The sequence below is a fragment of the Rana temporaria genome, chromosome 1, assembly GCF_905171775.1.
Source record: "Rana temporaria chromosome 1, aRanTem1.1, whole genome shotgun sequence".
NCBI lineage: Eukaryota > Metazoa > Chordata > Amphibia > Anura > Ranidae > Rana > Rana temporaria.
In genome coordinates this window covers 281,246,804-281,268,553 of record NC_053489.1, presented here as the reverse complement: position 1 = coordinate 281,268,553, position 21,750 = coordinate 281,246,804, and the positions used below count along the sequence as shown (strand labels likewise).

The 21,750-nt window shown below is 40.0% G+C and overlaps 1 protein-coding gene across 1 annotated transcript in view; it reads right to left on the bottom strand.

The window, feature by feature from the left end:
* TRPM6 (transient receptor potential cation channel subfamily M member 6) overlaps positions 1-21,750 on the bottom strand; it is a 253,247-nt gene that overhangs the window by 64,087 nt on the left and 167,410 nt on the right. The window contains exons 33-34 of the mRNA XM_040324943.1: positions 5,471-5,496; positions 2,440-2,490 (exon numbers count right to left, since the gene is read on the bottom strand). Coding sequence (XP_040180877.1) covers positions 2,440-2,490; positions 5,471-5,496 — 77 coding nt within the window. The remainder of the gene's footprint in view (positions 1-2,439; positions 2,491-5,470; positions 5,497-21,750) is intronic.

Here is a 21,750-nt window from a genome sequence, read left to right as displayed (position 1 = left end):
CAATTATTTGCAAATAGAAGAAACACAAAATAACTGTCAATATCCCTCAGTCTGGGGCTCCATGCAAGACCTCACCTTGTGGAGTTTCAATGATCATGAGATTGGTGTAAAATCAGCCCAGAACTACACAGGAGAATCTTGCTAATGATCTCAAGGCATCTGGGACCATAGTCACCAAGAAAATAATTGGTAACACACTACGCCGTGGAGAACTGAAATCCTGCAGCGCCCGTGAGGTCCCCCTGCTCAAGAAAGCACATGTACAGGCCCTTCTGAAGTTTGCTAATGAACATCTGAATGATTCGGAGGAGAATTGGGTAAAAGTGTTGTGGTCAGATGAGACCAAAATCAAGCTCTTTGGTATCAACTCAACTCAAATCACTTTGAACCCCCCCAGCACATTTAGAAGCTTACATCCCTGATTTTGTGTTTCACTTGTGATTTAACAGAAGCAGCACAAGACACTAGATTGACCCTGGAGGCCATTTCTGAAAAGTCTACAATCTTTTCAAAGAATAGAAGAGGGGATTATCCATTTGTTTTGCCATTTCTATTGGCACCCCCCTATGCTTTGTTTTGGTAGTGGACTTCATAAATCATAGTAATTTCTCAACTAAATGGGGGGTGAAAAAGAACTGTAAGGTATGAAACTGAAATGTGTTTCATCATTTGAAAAGCACACACACTGAGTTATCCATCCTCCATTATTTCTTCACTTCTTCACTTCTCGTGACTTCTCGTGACTCCTGAAGAAGTCACGAGAAGTGACGAATACGCGTACAAGTGTAACAAAGAGTCCTCCAAGAGGTACCGGAGGTGACGTCGGCAAACGCACTTTTTTACATGCCTGAATTTATCACAGCAATGTGAGTACCCTAGTGTTATTTTGTTTAATAAACCTTTTTTAAAACAATACTGCACTATTGGCACTTTATCTCCCTGGGTGCGAGTCATTGTCATTGTTCGGATGTGACTACCGAGAGGGATCTATCTTTTCAATTACAGTCCATTTGGATGACACCCTATGTGGATACGACCAGAAAAGTGTACCTGGGTTTATATGCTGTTACCTTACAGCAGTAAGGTAAGGGGCATCCTCACTTACTCTGAAGAGAACACCGGAAACCCACTTTTCTTCGCGTTATCTTGGCATCTACACCAGCACTTTGTTATGCTTATTAGTTATTTGTTGCATTGACATTTAACTCAGTTTCATTCAGTCACTGCTGTGTGTTGTGCTATGCACGCTGTACACCCTATTGTGTATTAGTACATTTGTTACTACTGTATCTCACTATATGATACCAGCACTGTCACTTTGTATTACTCCACACTTTTGTCAGCTAGTTTTAGCTGCACTGTAGCACGTTTAATTTTGATGTTACTTATTTTTTATGGTATAGTATTATCATTCCCTACTATTGTCATTATGATTAGTAGTCAGACTATATTTTTTCATATATAAGGATTTGCTTCACTTCCTCTGCACGTTTATCCCATTCCCTATTCACAGCGCAGCACTACCCCTTTTTTCTTCAATTGATTACAATCACTTTAGCGATATCATATAAAAAAAAAATGTATAATGTTAAAGTCAACAAATATTCTGTAAATAAAACAGTATGAAATCAGCGATCGTTCTTTGTGCAGACCCTTTAAACACAGCTCCACAGTGTTCTTTTCAGTGATGCTGATATCCACCACTAAATGGTAAGCAAACTCACTAGATAGATGAAACCTTTTGTTACAGAAGGTCAGCAGTGCTCGAAATTATAACTTGGCAGCTATCTTGATGCTCTCAATAATCTGTTTTCCAAATAGTTTTTGTTATCCACGTCAATAAATACAATACACTTCTTGTATCTGCTTTCTTTGAAATGGGGGATAATTTGGGGGCCTTACTGCATCAAGCTGAATGAAAGCACAGTTTACATGAAATAAAGTTTTATTACACAATGGCAAGTGGAGCCTTTTTCTTGGCTCAGGTTTTTTCGGCAATGCATTATAGAAGAAAGGCAATTGACAAACAAGGGGATTAAATATAAAAACTTTCCCATTGGTCCTGCAATAAAAGGCCATAAAATATAGTTTAAAACACATGACTTGTAGTAAAATTTAAATGTGCTAGTATTAAGTGGCAGCATTACAAATAAATAGTGCACTGGTGTTACTCTGTAAGAAAATTTAAAGTTTTCAATTCAGGGATGGAATCCATTCTTACTGAAATATATTGATTTCACTTTTCAAGATAACCTCTCTTTAACCTGTTGCCTCAAGCAGTAAGGTTCCAGCAAACCAGCAGTAAGCCTGGTAATCCCCTTAGTGCCATCAAGTCAAGCTAAGTCTTGAAGACATATGTTAACTTGGCACATAGGCTGCAAGGAGATTTAGTAGAAAACTTCTTCTAGCAAAGTAACTTTTCTCCTTCCTTTGACTTACCTGAGTAATGATTGTTTAAATCTTGAGAGGCTTTTAAAGAAGTAGACATTTCTGCAATAAAATGGGTAAAAAAAAAAAATCATTGTAATGGACTCATAATTTACGTATTGATATACAGTGATAATGCTCGAGTGCTGTCCTCAGCAGCAAATGAATAAGTAACATTTTCAAAACAGAGACAAAGCATTAAAATCTGCTTTTCCATGTCAATTTTGTCATCTCTAATATTCCATTATCTCAGTAGCAATGGCAACAGAATTACGCTTTTGCATCCATTGTGTCCATTCACATTCCCTGTAATGTAATGGTGTCAGAGCAGTTTTTGCCATTAGCAATAGTAGATAATAAAATTATTTAACATGGGGACATTGCATGCACCTCCCAGTTTTCTGAAATGACTTGAGGCTATCCAATGATAAACATTTTCATTCATAGCATATAACTACTTTGTCATTTTGAAGATGTGATTTTATTTAGAGGTGGAAAAAAACAGAAAAGGAAAAGTGGACATAGATATAAATAATTGATTTGCAAATAAACAGCTGAAAATAATTTTAGTGGTTAAGTACCTCCTAGCTCCCAAATGTACCTCCTTTAGAATAAAGCATCTCTATGTATATACATATTTGTATACTGTTGCTTTCCGAAAATATACAATGGTGTAATTATAATCAGTCCATCCCACAACTACAGGGCCTAACAGCTCCGACAAATACATGCTTCAAAATCCTCCAGTCTTTGATAAATTAGGAAGAAATACTTCAAGCATATGTTTTAGAAAACTATTAAAACAAATAGTAAATCACCAGCATTCTGTTCTTTTAGAATGGCACATTTATTATGGCAATTATATTGTACATTACGAGGGATATACTAGTTGCCTTTTTATCAGTAATTAATTATTCTAATAGAAAAAAACATTAAACAGAAATATTAGTTCTGCTGAAATCAGAAAACAATGGTAATAACAGCACATGAATATGGTTAACTATAGGAACAACAGGTGATGGTTCTAAAACTCATTAAAATATTAAATGCCTGTAGACATAACAAGCCAGAATATCATTGAACTGAACTACTGTATTTTGGAATAAACAATGCATTAACATGTGTGCTCATGTGTCGAGAATAGCTGGGAAATGCCAATCAAGGTAATTCTAACTTTTCCTGAGATCAGACTGCTACAGGGTGTCTGTGGATTCATTAAAGCTACATTTCTCAACTTCATTACCTCTTAGGCCTCGTACACACGATAGGTTAACCAGAGGACAACGGTCTGATGGACTGTTTTCATCTGTCAAAACCGATCATGTGTGGGCCCCATAGGTTATTTAACCACTTGCTGACGGCCGGCTCCCAATCTCTAACAGGCCGTCTTTTTACGGCCGCCCCTTTGCACGTTCCCCGCGCGCGCTCCCGAGCGCGCAGCGGGGAACTGCTGTGCTGGCCGTGTCCCTTGGACACAGCCAGTCACAGATCGCCGTGAACGGCCAATCGGAGCGGCCGTTTCCTAGGCGATCTGTGCGGCCAATGAGAGATGATCTCATATGTTTACATATGAGATCATCTCTCCATTCCCGGCTCTCGCAGACAGCGGTGCTGTCAGGGGAGAGAGGAGACGGATCTGTGTCTCTTGTACATAGAGACACAGATCGGTCACCCCCCCCAGTCACCCCCCTTCCCCCACAGTTAGAACACTAATATTAGGGTACACATTTAACCCCTTCCTCACCCCCTAGTGTTAACCCCTTCCCTGCCAGTCACATTTATACAGTAATTAGTGCATATTTATAGCACTGATTGCAGTATAAATGTGAATGGCGCCAAAAATGTGTCAAAAGTGTCCGATGTGTCCGCCATAACGTCGCAGTCCCAATAAAAATCGCAGATCGCCGCCATTTCTAGTAAAAAAATTTTTAAAAAAATAATAATTCTGTCCCTTATTTTGTAGGCGCTATAACTTTTGCGCAAACCAGTCGCTTATTGCGATTTTTATTTATTTTTTACTAAAAATATGTAGAATATGTATCGGCCTAGACTGAGGATAAAAAAAAACGTAAAAAAAAAATTGAGCTATTTATTATAGCAACAAGTAAAAAAATTTTTTTTTTTTCAAAATTGTCGCTCTATTTTTGTTTATAGCGCAAAAAATAAAAACTGCAGAGGTGATCAAATACCACCAAAAGAAAGCTCTATTTGTGGGGAAAAAAGGACGTTAATTTTGTTTGGGAGCCACGTCGCACGACCGCGCAATTGTCAGTTAAAGCGACGCAGTGCCGAATCGCAAAAAGTCCTCTTGTCAGGAAGGGGTTTAAGTGCCCAGTAAGGAAGTGGTTAACCATCAGTTAAAAAAAAGCCAACTTGCTTTAAATTTAACCGATGGATTCCTAACCGATGGGAAGAAAACGATCGTTAGTAGGCACGACCATCGGTTAAAAATCCACGCATGCTCAGAATCAAGTCGACGCATGCTTGGAAGCATTGAACTTCGTTTTTTTCAACACGTCGTTGGGTTTTACGTCACCGCGTTCTCACACGATCGTGTGTAGGCGCGATGGTGTGTAGGCGCGATGGACCATCAGTCAGCTTCATCGGTTAACCGATGACAACGGTCCATCAGACCGTTCTCATTGGATGGACTGATCGTGTGTACGAGGCTTTAAATAATCCAGTGTTGTTTACCAAGTTTCCCCCAATGTGGTTCATGTCATCTTGAGTGGTTACATTTACTATTGGTACTCCCTGTCTGTGAGTGAATATCTTCCAAACAATTCAGGGTGCTTTTTCTGTGTAATTGGTACAGCCCAAAACTGCTGCATGTATAAAAAAAAAACATGCTGTTGCACCCTTCATTTCAGAAGGAGGGATCAGAAAAATTGTCAGAAGGAGGAATCAGCAACGGCACCCTCTGTTTATGTTGCACTGTATTTTCAAGACATCTGATGTGACTACACATTCAAAAAATTGAAAACTTTAGTGTTAGGTGAAAAAAAAACACTTATTCAAACGCATAGGTTATAATGGCACTTACTTTTAACTATATCGGAATTTCTGAACCTGGAATGAAAACAAAATACATGTATTATTGTTATAAGACATATTACCACTGTATCCAGATTCATAGTGTATTCCCTAGTTGCATATTTTACCATTTTTTTTTTTAAATAACAAAGCTTAAAACATACTTTAGGTCAGAAATAACTCATCTGGTATCGAATATGTTTTTGCTGTATTTGTGTATGTTTTTTGCGGCTCTAGTCAAGAGAATGAGGCGATGGAAAGGGGTATACAATACAGTATCTACAAGAGTATATTATCTAAGGACCCTATTAGATAAACTTAAAGTGGTTGAAAGTAACAAAAAATTCAGCTCTTCAGAAAAATAATTCTCTACTTGCTTAAAAAGGAGCTCCAGTAATTGTGTGTTTGTTAAAAGTAAGCAGCTACAAAAACTGTAGCTGCTGACTTCTAATAAACAGACAGTCGCTTGTCCCAGGATCCAGAGATGTGCTCACCCAAGCCGGGTGCCCACTGCACCTGCGTAAGCCATGCTGTGCACTGTGAATGGTCCCGCAGTCTTCTGGGACCCGTGACTTGTCCCAGATTATTGCGGGGAGGGAGGCAATCTGAGCGGCCATGGAAGCGGGTACCTTGCAAAACCAGGTACCCGCTTCCCCCTGCCATTTAGAGAAGAGTGGGGGGGGGGCTTTAACACGGAACTTCCCCCTTTGGTTGGAGGGCTGAGGTCCACATTGGACCCTTTAAAATAGAAAGCCATGGTGATCCCTGATCTCATGAAACTGCTGGTTTCCCTCCACTGGGTAATGCAGCATTCCAGCAGGTTTTCAGAGAATTGATAGGGTGACTGAGCATTTATATATTTATTTTGGCACTCAGTAAAGAGTTGCTGCATTAGGCATCTTGCATGTGGCCATAAACAACAGTGTATGGGCATACAGTGAAACATTTGCATATAAAGAACAAGATAAAAAATCACTGTGCTAGAGATACAGAGGTGGGTAACCAGTAGAAGATCGGATATCTCAGACTCTACCCCGTATGCCATATCCCCATACCAAATTAAGCTCCCCACGTAATTGTGCAGGGAATGGATGTTGACATGATCCTCTAGATATAAACAAGCATATATTTAAAGAGGACTAATGGCCCGTAAACACGATCCGAATATCGTACGATGGATCATACGACTTTTTTCGCTTAATAGTCGCAAGTAAAATGAAATAGGTTATTAAAGTCACGAAAATTCTCGTACGACCGAAAAAAATAATCGGAAGTGATGTCATGTGTTGTAATGTATTTGTATTGTATTGTCGGACGACAACTGTACTGACTAAACGAAAATCGTACGATCTTACATCGTACGAGGAAAATTTTCGTGCATGTCCGATTGAATAATATCGGATGAACGGTCGTGATCGGCTCTCGAAAGTAGTGTACACACGATCCGAAAATCGTACGATTCTTTATCGGACGATCGTTTTCGTCCGATATTCGGATCGTGTGTACGGGCCATTAGGGTCCACAAAAATATCTTCAGGGAGGATCAACCAGTCAGTTTTATTGAAAATATATATTGGATAAATAGAAATAGAAAAAACCCTGATGTAGCATAGAAATGTAATGTACTATCTTCTTCCATAGTTTGATGATTAGTTAATTTTTCTCACCTTCTACTGTAAAGAGGTAAGAATCTGGGGGCCATTTATTTGCCTTTGGCTACTGTGCCCACTAGGCCTGTCACAATTTTAGCCTGTTGTCCCTTTTTTCTTTCTACTACATCAAACTTCAATGTTTCACCTGCTATGGCACTTAACAGAAATTTCCTGTGTTAATCACTGTCTGGTAAGCAAAGACAGATTATTTGTTGCCATTCTGGGAGAACAAGCCATGACCTTTTTGCAAATGAAACCATTTTACTGTGTCTTTCTGTCTTTCCTTTTGGTAGCTAACAATTTCTTGTCTTTTCATTCATGGCCATATCTGAGCATTGCTTTGTGTAGCAACTATTTACCCTCCTCAGTCCTCTAAGCGTTATCCCTACTCCTTGGAATCTGGGTCACTGGCAGTCCCCATTTTTTGGCAGAGACTTTAATTTACTTTTTTTCTTTTGCTTTCATTTGAAACTAAAGAGAGTGTATACCCTAGAGTCCCCCCATGGGCCCTGTGGGCTTGTTTGATCCCTCCCTCTGATACAATATTGAGGCTATCATCAGTGGGAATATACAATGCCTTGAAAAAGTATTCATATCCCTTGAAATGTTCCTCATTTTGTCACGTTACAACCAAAAACGTCAATGTATTTTATTGGGATTTTATGTGATAGACCAATGGCACATAATTGTGAAGTGGAAAGAAAACGATAAATGGTTTTCAAAATGTTTTACAATTAAATATGCTAAAAGTGTGGTGTGCATTTGTATTCAGCCCTCTTTACTCTGATACCCCTAACTAAAATCTAGTGCAACCAATTGCCTTCAGAAATCACTCAATTAGTAAATAGTCCACCTGTGTGTAATTTAATCTCAATATAAATACAGCTGTTCTAGGAAACCCTCAGAGGTTTGTTAGAGATCCTTGGTGAACAAAAAGCATCATGAAGGTAGGTCAGGGATAAAGTTGTGGAAACGTTTAAAGCAGGGTTAGGTAATAAAAAAATATCTCAAACTTTGAACATTTCACAAAGCACTGTTCAATCCATCATCCAAAAAAAAATAACATTATGGCAAAACTGCAAGCCTACCAAGACATGGCCATCCACCTAAACTGACAGGCTCGGGCAAGGAGAGGATTAATCTGAGAAAAAGCCAAGACGCCCATTATAACTCTGGAGGAGCTGCAGAGATCCAAAGCTCAGGTGGGAGAATCCATGGGACAACTTTTAGTCATACAACTCCACAAATCTGGCCCTGGAATAGTGGCAAGAAGAAAGCCATTGTTAAAATAAAGCCATAGGAAGTCCCATTTGCAGTTTGGGAGAAGCCATGTAGGGGACACAGCAAACATGTGGAAGCAGGTGCCCTGGTCAGATGAGATCAAAATTGAAAACTAACACCGCACATCACCTGAACACACCATCTCCACCGTGAAACATGGTGGTGGCAGCATCATGTTGTGGGGATTCTTTTCTTCAGCATGGACAGAGAAGCTGGTCAGAGTTGATGGGAAGATGAATGTAGCCAAATACAGGGCAATCTTAGAAGAAAACCTATTATAGTCTGCAAAAGATTTGAGACTGGGGCATGGGTTCACCTTCCAGCAGGACAATGACCCTAAACATACAGCCAGCACTACAATGGAATGGTTTAGATGAAAGCATATTCATGTGTTAGAATGGCCCAGTCAAAGTCCAGACCTAAATCCAGTTGAGAATCTGTATCAAGACTTGAAAATTGCTGTTCACAGGCACTCCCCATCCAATCTGACAGAGCTTGAGCTATTTTGCAAAGAAGAATGAGCTCTCTAGATGTGCCAAGCTGGTAGAGACATATCCAAAAAGACTTGCAGCTGTAATTGCAGTGAAAGGTGGTTCTACAAAGTATTGACTCAGGGGGCAGAATACAAATGCACCCCACACTTTTTAGATATGTATTTGTAAAAAATGTAGAAAACCATTTATCATTTTCCTTCCACTTCACAATTATGTGCCACTTTGTGTTGGTCTGTCACATAAAATCCCCCAAAAATACATGATGTTTTTGGTTGTAACATGACAAATTGTTGAAAATTTCAAAGGGTGTGAATACTTTTTCAAGGCACTGTATTTCCTTCCCCCCTTCTTCTGTAGTTGTACCATCATATTCTTTGTAATCTTGTATTGGATTTCACACCTGGCCATAGTATCTCCTTTGAGAGTAATGAGATTCCCAAGATAACATCATAGATATCACCAAGAGCCTTGTTTGTTTTGAGATAAATTATGTGCTTTTATGTCATAATATCTGTAAGTAACCACTTGTGGGTGTATTTGCAATCTGTAGGCATCTGAATATGATATTATACTTAACTAGTAGCCGACCAGCCACCGTCATTATACGGCGGCAGGTCGGCTCTCCTGGGCGAGAGCCCGTAGCTATACGTCCTATCGTATAGCCGCCACTAGGGGGCGCGCGCGCGCCGCCGGAGGCGCGCGCGCGCGCTCCCCGCTCGCCCCCGACTCCCGTGCGTGTGCCCGGCGGGCGCGATCGCCGCCGGGCACACGCGATCGCTCGGTACAGAGCGGGGAACGGGAGCTGTGTGTGTAAACACACAGCTCTCGTTCCTGTCAGCAGGGGAAATGCTGATTTTCTGTTCATACACTGTATGAACAGAAAATCAGTGTTTCCCCTAGTGAGGCCACCCCCCCCCCCACAGTAAGAACACACCCAGGCATACTTAACCCCTTCCCCGCCCCCTAGTGTTAACCCCTTCACTGCCAGTGGCATTTTTATAGTAATCTAATGCATTTTTATAGCACTGATCGCTATAAAAATGCCAATGGTCCCAAAAATGTGTCAAACATGTCCGAAGTGTCCGCCATAATGTCGCAATACCGAAAAAAAAAAATCGCTGATCGCCGCCATTACTAGTAAAAAAAATATTAATAAAAATGCCATAAAAATACCCCCTATTTTGTAAACGCTATAACTTTTGCGCAAACCAATCAATAAACGCTTATTGCGATTTTTTTTACGAAAAATATGTAGAAGAATACGTATCGGCCTAAACTGAGGAAAAAAAATGTTTTTTTATATATTTTTGGGGGATATTTATTACAGCAAAAAGTAAAAAATATTCATTTTTTTCAAAATTGTCGCTCTATTTTTGTTTATAGCGCAAAAAATAAAAAACGCAGAGGTGATCAAATACCACCAAAAGAAAGCTCTATTTGTGGGAAAAAAAGGACGCCAATTTTGTTTGGGAGCCACGTCGCACGACCGCGCAATTGTCTGTTAAAGCGACGCAGTCCCGAATCGCAAAAAGTACTCTGGTCTTTAGGCAGCAATATGTTCCGGGGGGTAAGTGGTTAAAACGTATTGTAGATTCTGTAGATGGCGTCTTTGAAAAAAATTACTGCTGTGTGGCATTTCTGAAGAAATGGGGTATTCACAAAATGCACTGACCCTTGTGGATGCATTAGAATACTGCAAAGACAGTATTTTAATTGATGTTGTTTTTATGCTTACAATTTCTAGAAAGAGAAATATGACAATTTTTTTGATCTTTCTTGTAATTATTAAAAATGTGGGTTACCTGGGAGCACATGTAAAGTTAGATTTTTTGTAAGCCCAATATCTATTTTATTTGATGCTTCCAGAGAACTTATAATATTACTATAGGGAAATGCACAATTTATACATTTGGGGATTTTATACAGCAGAGTATCCGCTTAGTATTGGATATACAGTATTAGAATACAGCCAGAATCACTATAGTAGTTGTAGGTACAGTGATTCTCCGCTTACACATAGATCACACGGGTATGGAATATGCATACTTACATTGGTACATTGACTAATGTAGCTATGCAAAAACATATATATCTGAAATTCAGATTTCAGTACTAGAAGCTTCAATAACAAAACATAAAAAGATTTAGAAATCTGAGGGTGGGGAGGGAGCAATAATCTGGTGGGAAACTAGACTGATTCTGGCGAATACTTAATAAGGACCAATAAAGTGAGGAGAAAGCTTGATGGTGGGAACTTTGAGGCAGAGATATTGTATGCGCTACTCTGCCTTACCGTGTACTTTGCCGCAACATGCAGCAAAGAAGCTTCAGTGCATTGGTGCAATGCAGTGACATTTATTTGAGGGTTTTTTCATGTTTCTCAGAGGCTTACTGAGATCAGCCTCCTAAACTAGTGTTATTCTTCCTTGATGATGTCACTATCTGGCTACTCCAATTTCTCCTCTCTGAAATGCCCACTCTCAATCTTAGTAACCTTAACATTCCTCCAGTTAATGGTAACACCCCTGCTGCCTCTCAACTTCACAACCTAACCTCATCTTTTGCCCTAACACAATGGACACACACTGCTACTCCCTCTAAGGCCTTGTACACACGAGCAGACATGTCCAATGAAAATGGTCCGCGAACCGTTTTCATCGGACATGTCTGCTGGGAGCTTTTGGTCTGATGTGTGTACACACCATCAGACCAAAATCCCCGCGGACAGAGAACGCGGTGACGTATAAGACACCGACGTTCTCTAACACGCGAGTTCAATTTTTCCACGCATGCGTCGAATCAATTCGACGCATGTGCGGGATTTCTGCACGCTGGTTATACGTCATAACATAAAAATGAAGGAACACTAGTGTTGTTTAAATGTTACAAAGAATATAACAGGATATGTAAAAAGGAAATCAAGGATGCAAAAATTCAAAATGAACGACAGATTGCAAAAGATAGTAGGACAAACCCCAAAAAATTCTTTAAATATATTAATAGTAAAAAGGTGAAGTCTGAGCATGTAGGCCCCTTACAAAATAATCTAGAGTGGGTGACTGGGGACAAAGAGAAGGCAAATTTATTAAATGCTTTCTTCAGCTCTGTGTATACAATGGAGCATGGGGGAGCTCATGTCCAAAATGGGGGTGGGAGTGACACAGCCCCAAATCCACAATGGCTCAAAAGTGATATGGTCCAGAAATATTTAGACAGAATAAAGGTGGATAAAGCACCTGGACCTGATGGCATCCACCCACGGATCCTAGGTGAGTTGAGCTCTGTCATTTCAAAGCCACTGTATCTAATATTTAGGGACTCATTAATGACAGGAATAGTACCACTGGATTGGCGTAGAGCCAATGTGGTGCCTATATTTAAAAAGGGAACAAAGTCTTTACCAAGTAACTATAGACCTGTTAGTCTAACTTCTATAGTTGGGAAGATACTGGAACGTTTAATAAAAGACCATATGGATGAGTTCTTGCAGGAAAAAAACTATTTAAGCAGCAGACAACATGGATTCATGAAAGACAGAAGTTGTCAGACAAACCTGATTTCCTTTTATGAAGAGGTAAGTAAAACCCTGGACAGAGGAGTGGCTGTGGACGTGATATATTTGGATTTTGCAAAAGCGTTCGATACAGTTCCGCACACACGGCTCATGTGTAAGGTAAGGTCTACAGGATTGGATTTATCAGTTTGTAAATGGATAGAAAATTGGCTGAAAGACAGAATTCAGAGAGTCGTGGTTAATGATTCTTACTCTGAATGGTCCAAGGTTATCAGTGGTGTACCCCAAGGTTCAGTGCTGGGACCCTTACTTTTCAATATATTTATAAATGATATTGGGTCTGGGATCAAAAGTAACATTTCTGTCTTTGCAGATGACACCAAGCTATGCAGTGGAATAACGTCCTTGCAGGATGTCGCCAATTTACAAGCCGACCTCAATGCTCTGTCTAATTGGGCGACTGAGTGGCAGATGAGGTTTAATGTTGATAAATGTAAAGTTATGCACTTGGGGGCTAAGAATATGCATGCATCATACATACTAGGGGGAGTACAACTGGGGGGATCTGTAGTGGAGAAGGATCTGGGGGTTTTAGTTGATCATAAGCTCAATAATGGCATGCAATGCCAAGCTGCGGTTTCCAAAGCGAGCAAAGTCCTTTCTTGTATTAAGAGAGGTATGGACTCCAGAGACAGAGATATAATTTTGCCCCTGTACAAATCATTAGTAAGACCTCATCTGGAATATGCAGTTCAGTTTTGGGCACCAGTTCTCAAAAAGGATATCGGAGAACTGGAGAAAGTGCAGAGAAGAGCAACCAAACTGATAAGATGCATGGAGGAGCTCAGCTATGAGGAAAGATTAGAAGAACTAAATCTATTCACTCTTGAGAAGAGGAGAATTAGGGGGGATATGATCAACATGTACAAATATATAAGAGGTCCATACAGTGTACTTGGTGTTGAGTTATTCACTTTACGGTCAACACTGAGGACAAGGGGGCACTCTTTACGTCTAGAGGAAAAGAGATTTCACCTCCAAATACGGAAAGGTTTTTTCACAGTAAGAGCTGTGAAAATGTGGAACAGACTCCCTCCAGAGGTGGTTCTGGCCAGCTCAGTAGATTGCTTTAAGAAAGGCCTGGATTCTTTCCTAAATGTACATAAAATAACTGAGTACTAAGATTTGTAGGTAAAGTTGATCTAGGGTAAATCCGATTGCCTCTCGGGGGATCAGGAAGGAATTTTTTCCCCTGCTGTAGCAAATTGGATCATGCTCTGCTGGGGTTTTTTGCCTTCCTCTGGATCAACTGTGGGTATGGAGTTGGGTGTATGGGATTGTATTGTGTTTTTATTTTGTTTGTTTATTTTTTTTTGTGGTTGAACTGGATGGACTTGTGTCTTTTTTCAACCTGACTAACTATGTAACTATGTAACCAGCGGACATGTCCGATGAGTCGTACTAACCATCGGACATGTCCGACGGACATGTTTCCAACGGACAAGTTTCTTAGCATGCTAAGAAACTTTTTTCCACTGGAAACCTGTCCGCTAGGCCGGAAAACTGTCCGCTAGGCCCTACACACGGTCAGACATGTCCGCGGAAACTGGTCCGCGGACCAGTTTCAGCGGACTTGTTCGGTCGTGTGTACAAGGCCTGACCCTTGACATTTGTATTAAGTGACACTAAGCAATATCCCTATTGTCCAAAAATCACTCATACACATCCACTACTTAATGGCCCTGTAATCTATTTGTCCTACTTAGTTTTTCTGCCTCCTTGTAATGTCCTCTGCAAGCTACCAAACCTTTCCTTTTTACCCATCACTTCTGTTTGTTTGGGACTAGCAGTGCACCTTAGTTGTGGTCACCTGCACTACTCTATACACACTATGAATTCCACAATCAAATCCATCGCAGGAGGTATCAAGAGAGGTACAGTGGGACCATGAAGAATGAACGTAGCCACCAGATACTAGGAAATCGGTTCACAGCAGCAAACAAAAAAAAGGTATTTGGAGATTTGGAGGAGGCTGAGAGCAATAAGAATATATACTCAAATAGCTTGTATTACTTAGCCATGCCTTTTAGATAATAAGCTTTCATAAGCAGGGCCCTTCTAACCATCTTGTCTTGAACTATACTGCCTCTATTTATTTTGTAAAGTGCTGCGGTACATAAATCCTGTATGATAATAATATTAAATAATACATAAGAATTGTAATAATAATAATTCAAATAATCTGGACAAGGCTATCCATTTCATATAAACATTATGTAGTGGCATGCCTTGTTGTGGCACATGGAAACATGTAGTCGTCTTGTGCTACAATGAGGTATTTGGAAGTTTAGAAGTCTGTAAAGATGATAAGGTGTACAGAGGTAGCAAAAAAAATGTCTCTTCTGATTAATGATATGCTGCTGCTCAACAAAATAAAAAGTAAAAAAAGACCAAATATTTAAAAAGAATATTATATTTTCTACTTTCAAATTTTTTCATAAATTTAGGCCATAATTTATTCTGCCACATGTCTTTGGTACAAAAAAAATTGAAAGTTATAGCATCTACAAGCAATGGTATATATACTGGAATTCACGCAGCTATGACACTATACTAGTAATAGTGGTGTTCAACGACTTATAGGGGTACTGTGATAGTGTGGTGGGCAATTTGGTGCTAGCTGACGCTATCTGGAAGTACACTGACTTACTAACTGACACTGACATCAATAGCAACACTAATACAGTGATCAGTGCTAATACTGTATACTGTTACTGTACTAATGACACTGGCTGGAAAGGGGTTAACATCTAGGGGCAATCAAAGGGTTAACTGTATATCTAACAATGTGTAATGTGTATAATGTGTGCTGCTTTTACTTTCCTATCTGGCTGTTTTTAAACACATAACTCTGTGTGTGTGGTTGGACACAGGTTGGCCACATCAGCTGACTCTAGCCAAAAACATTGGCTTAAATCAGCTGCCAAACTCGTACTGTGTCCAATCACAGCACAGGTCTACAGGGGGCACCCCAAACCTGGAAGCAAGTCGTCAATGTACAGGTAGAGTCAGGAATCAGCATCTGGCAGAGCAGATACATGAAGCTACACATATAATCTGGGACCAGACCATATACAGTATACATATTTTTAAAGTGAGACTTATTTACAGTGAAAAATAACCACACACCAACAGCAATAAACATGAGAACGCATGAGAATCAAAACTGAACGACCAAAATGCAGAAACCAAACAGCTAACTAAATATACAAATATATACACAGGAATATACAAGGCAGGGAGAAAACTGGGGGAGTGGATGGGAAGAAGGGAAACAAGACTGAGAAAGGAAAAGGGCAACATGGAACTGGATACAGGGCAAGATAAAGGGTAAGTGGCAACAGAGTGAGGCAGCAACACAGCAAACATGGAACAAGGCAGTAGCAGCCAAAACACTGAGGCAAGGAGCCATAGCAGAAGTAGAATTGGAATACCCTCCCAGCAGGTGTGGCTAGGTTGAACTGATTGCTGGAATCTGCTGACTGCTGGTGGACACTGGAACTGCAGCAATCGACCCAGAGCATCACAGTGCCACCAACTGGTGAGCTCAATTTCAACAGTTCCCCCCTCTTAAGGAGAAGCCTCTGGACGTTCCATTGTGCCCCACCACTGGGGTCTGGAAGCCAATTGGGTACCCCACTGCTGGGGTCTGGAGGCTAAACACCCAGTCAACAGAGCTTGGAAATCAGAATAGTTCGACTGGGCGGCAGCCAGGTAATTAGCATAGTCCAGCTGGCAGCAGTTCATCAGAGGCAAACTTGGCAGCAGACAACAGGTCACCAGCGACAGGCTTGGCAGCAGATGGCAGGTCACCAGCAGTAAGGTGGACAGTTGATGGCAGGTCACCAGCGGAAATTCATCAGCGGCAGGCTTGGCAGCGGTCAACAGGTTACCAGCAGTAGGATCGACAGTGGAAGGCAGGCCACCAGTGGCAGTCTTGGCTGCAGATGGTAGGTCACCATCGGACGACAGGTCACCAGCGACAGGCTTGGCAACGGAAGGTAGGTCACCAAGGGCAAGCTTGGCAGTGGAAGGCAGGTCACCAGCTGACTGAACCCCATCGGCAAGCATAGAAGCAGGTTGAACCCCATCAAGAAGCATAGAGACAGGCTAAACCCCATTGGCAAACATAGAAGCAGGCTGAACCCTATTGGCAAGCATAGATGCAGGCTGAACCCCATCAGCAGGCAGCATGGAAACGGGTTGGACCCCATCAGCAGGCATCATGGAGGAGGAATGGACCACATCAACAAGCAGCATGGAGGAGGAATGGACTACTCCACCGCCTCAGATTGAACCACGTCATCAAGAGCATCTACACGTCACTTAACACTCCTTCAAGTTAGCAGTGTTTGCAGATGACATGTTTCTCTTTCTTTTCAGAACCCCTGACTATGTTTCCCAATCTACTCAAAGATTTCACCACATTTAAAACCCTAACTAATCTACAAATACATTTTACAAAATCCCATGCACTGAACATATCTCTAGAAAAGGGAACACTAAGACAATGCCAAGCGAATTTCCCATTTAGTTGGAACCAAAAGTCCATCACGTACCTTGGAATCCAACTTCCCTCCAAACTTTCCGACCTCTATGCAACAAACTATCTCCCGATTCTCCGAACTATCCAACATGATCTTAAGTCATGGTAAACAGGTATTTTTTCCTGGTTTTGCCTAGCATTAATAACTAAAATGAAAATTCTGCCCAGACTATTGCACATAATGCAAACAGTATCTATTAGACTACCTCCGGCCTTCTCCTCAGCCTACTGCAGAGCCTGCACAGAGTTTATATGTGGCAAATCAAGCCCAAGATTAAACTTTGACAAGCTAACGATTCCCAAACTGAACGGAGGAATTGGCCTCCCAGACCTAGTTAAATACCAATGGCCATGCCAACTAACAAGAATCGTAGACTGGAATCTTCATACCCAAGTCAAGCCTTGGGTCCAGCTCGAACATGCTTTTTGCCCTCTACCCCTACACCAACTCCCCTGGAAAGCTTCATGTAATATCGAAAAGAAGAGAAAATCCCTAATGGTAACTAAACACAATACAAATAAGTGAAATACTGAAAATGCATCTAACTTAGCAGTAAATGCAATGTTATAAATATAAAGCAGCAGTAACAAAATTGTGCGACAACACAAATAATAAAGCACAAGAAAATATGAAAAACTGTGCTGTAAACCAACATGAAAATAAAAACTGTGGAAACTATCTTAAATATAAACAATATAAATACCACACTAAGTGCATAAGTGTAAATGTACCCACATGATTATATATTAAATAAAAAAAATTCCATTTGCCAACAACTAAATGGCAGCAAAAAGAAAAAAGAAAGTCCTGATATGTTTCAAACAAAAGTGATTCCACAATGACAGAAACGTGAAGAAAAGCCTAATGGCACCAATATCACACGTGTCCCTTCACCAGAAGTACAAGCCTGCTTACCAGAACGCAGGCTAATAATGCCTGGAAGTCAAACACACTCTGGACTGGAATAGGTCGTAAGGAAGATGGACGTGGGAAATCCGAGTGGATCCAAAATCGATCTCCTCAATTTAGACAGCTGGAGGATGGATGGAAGTAATCCGACCGAGTGGAAACGATCCCCTCACTCACAGCAGGTATCTCGTACAGTACCGAGGGTAGAAATACTCGCATAGCATAATATTGTATGCACAAAGTTTAATGAAAAAAATCAGATATACTCACAAAAGCATCTGAATAAAATCACGTATAAAAACAAACAGCCGGCCGGCAAGTAGACACCCGTCCTATGGGCGAAGACGTCAGCACGTCAACTTCCCGATGATCGTTTTGTCTCACAAAGACGTCGTCACAGGGGCGTCCCCCTGTGACGACATCTTTGTGAGACGAAACGATCGTCGGGAAGTACGAGATACCTGCTGTGAGTGAGGGGATCGTTTCCACTTGGTCGGATTACTTGCATCCATCCAACAGCTTAACAGCCTTCATTTTTGAACAGAACCCTTTTGAGTCAGATCCTTGGAACGCCTGCCATTTCTAGGGCCCTTCACACCTATTATTTACTTTAATCCTTTACTTTTACTTTTTTAATTCTCCTCAATAAACTTTCAAAATGTTAACCATGAACATAAATTTTTGCTTTCCTTATCAGATAACATGGATAGAACATAAACAAGGAAAATATGATGAGCTATTAAGTATTCAGAAATCCATGGATTCACAATTACTTTGTAAAGTATAAAAATATGATCAATGCTAACTCAAAGCAACCAATCAAAAACAGCGTTCTAAACATAAGAAATAATTTCAGACTTACTGCTAGAGATTATTAGACATTGCTATTTGCCAGCAAATTATTATTTAAATCTAATTGTGTATAACAGCCTACTTAGGATATCAATTCATTAATAATATGCACTGCAGCCTTTTATGTAAGCTATTGTGAACCACAAAAAAAGGTGCACATGTGAAAAGTTTAAAAAAGACAGAAATGAAACTCAGCCTTTGAAAGACTGACAAAAAAAATGTCAGTACATAAACCAGTATAAACATTCATAGATGCAAACATTATATGCTCCACAAGATAAATGCCCTCAGGATGTTTGTCAGTTTACAAAAACTCAGATGCATGTCAATGCACGATTCTATTTCAGGTAGAGTTATTGTCCCACAAACATAGAATAAGATACAGCGAATTGCCTGCAAGCACCTCATGGGTTTAGAGTATACAGTTGAGAGACTATGTTTCTGCAGTCAGTCCTAACAAATATCTGGATTAAAAAAAAAAAAAAATTCTTATTTAATGTACACTGTACAATACAGTTTGCATTTTTACTTTCACAAATCCTGATAGATATGTAACAAATATACTACATAACACTATTTATTGCAAATAACTAGTTTATAAGATGCTACTTCAACCCTTTTCTCATTTGTAATCTAAACACAAGATGTGGCCTTAGCTTAAATTATTATTGCACTAATAGTGTATTTTAATAAATTACATTCTGCACATCATACCAACTACATGAAATGTTCACACTGGCACTGTTCACAGAAACACTTCAGAGTCCAGCACACATACTGCCAATGTGAGGATCTTTCTATGTAAAAAAGATTAGACATATACCACTTAGGCTCCATTCAAACAAGAAAAACAAATCTTGTATCACATAGATGGAAAAATTAAAAGATACCATCACAGTGGCCATAAAATAAAAACAATAAGACAATTCAGGGTCATACAATATAAGGAAGAAGATCTTACTTAAAGCTAGATAGAGAAGAATCATATCCTCAATGAATCTCAATAATCCAATTTTTTATAGAAGACATGCATAGAGTCGTGTAAAGAATGGTATATACATTTCCATCATGGATAATACTTGGGACCAGGGCACCATCTCAGTACCCCAATTAAGTATTATCACCAACTGTATAAAACTAAATAAACTGTGTAACAATCTCTCACATGGGGTAGGAACTTCAAGAATCAGAGCAAACACAAGGCACATTGGCATAGTTAAGGATAGATTGGAGTCAGCTATTTGGATCATTGCCGTCATAGAGGGCAAAGTACTTTACAGCTCCAGAAAATGTGGAGGAAAGTGCCATTGTCCGGGCACCCAGGGGAACACTGGGACAGTAAGTGCGGGTTTTAATAGGAGTCATATATCATCTGCTATGTAGTTTAATATAGCGGCCTCATTGACTGTGATAGAACAAGTATTTTTAAGAAAATTAGAGATCATGTCAAACCACTCCTGGGAAGAAAACATCATGTCAGACTCAGCTTCCCATTGTAACATTGGGGTAATTTTCTCTAGGAGGTGGGATTCATTACAATCTTGATATATGGAAGAGATAAGACCACTTTCTATTGGTGCAGAGAGGCAAATGTCCTCAAAATGTGAAAAAGGGTTTTATGAGTTTTGAAGCATAGTGAGCAAAGATTTTTTTTTAGTTTAGATATAGAGAAAGCACTCAGGAGAAGGAAGATGTAGTGATTGCTAAAGTAGAGTAAAGGAGCTAAATTGAGAGGCAACTGTGAGAGAACTTAACATGGTGGGGTTGATCATCTGCCATAGAATAAGGGATAACCTAAAAATTATGCTAAAGGGGCGATATGGAGACCAATTTGCATTTACCTTTACATACTGTAAAAACCAAAGGTGGAGGGACTGAGAAACTAGGGAGGACGAGGCTCTAAGGCAAATGGATTTTGACCTGGAAGATGGTAAGAAAAAATAGAGAATGCTTCAAGGGTGAGCCAGGGAACTGTGTGAAGCTGGCAGCCAAAAAAATAGAGCCATAGGTTTGAAAGTCCCAACTCTAGTACGTGGGGTATATAGAGTAAAGATTTGTGGAATTTTGGCCTCTGATCATGCCATACAAATGTATTAAGTTCTTTTTGCAGGGTATCTATGATAGATTTATAGATAAAGACTATTAGAGATCTAAAACAGAATAACAGTTTGGGCAAGATGGACATCTTGGTTGATATAACTCTGTCAAGAAATTACATTTGATAGGAGGAGCATAATCTCAGCATATTTTTATTTGAAAAAACGCAGGAGGGTAGAGTACAGAGTTTGCAACCAAATTGGGTAAATGTATGGGCATAGCAGTTCATTTGGATTGATTGACCCCAAGACTTGAAAGCTCATGGAATATCTCTTAATAAGCTTGGACGTGATATAATGGGGTCTATCAGGAATAACAGTGAATTATCAGTTTATATGCTGAATATGAAATCCCTAGGACTCTTGACATATCCATTTATATTGACATTGCATTTTATAAAACAGGCCTGTGGTTTAATTGCTAGGGCTAAAAGGAGGCCTGGGAGAGGGCATCGTTGTCTTGTATCTCATCCTAGGGGAAAAATTCTTAATTGCAGCCTATAGACTTAATTCAGGCTTGGAGGGACTGATATTGGACCTGAAAACCATGTAATAATTCACAGCCATATTTAGATAAGAGGAGGTTCAGGTAACCTTATCAAAGGTCTTGCGCATTTCAAGGTACAGAGGAAGTACAGGGTGGGAGTTTAAATGGCAATCCTGGATAATATTGGTGACCAATCAAAGATTATCCTTGATTTGTCTAGTTGGAAGGACACCGATTTAGTCTGAAAAGATTAGTCATGTAATCACTGTCACCAATTTATTAGCCAGCAATCTACCGAACATTTTAAAATCATTATTAATTACCTTAATAGGGTCATTTTGAGGGAGGGTATGGTCTTTATTCGGCTTGGGGATAAAGGACATATTGACCAAAAGCAT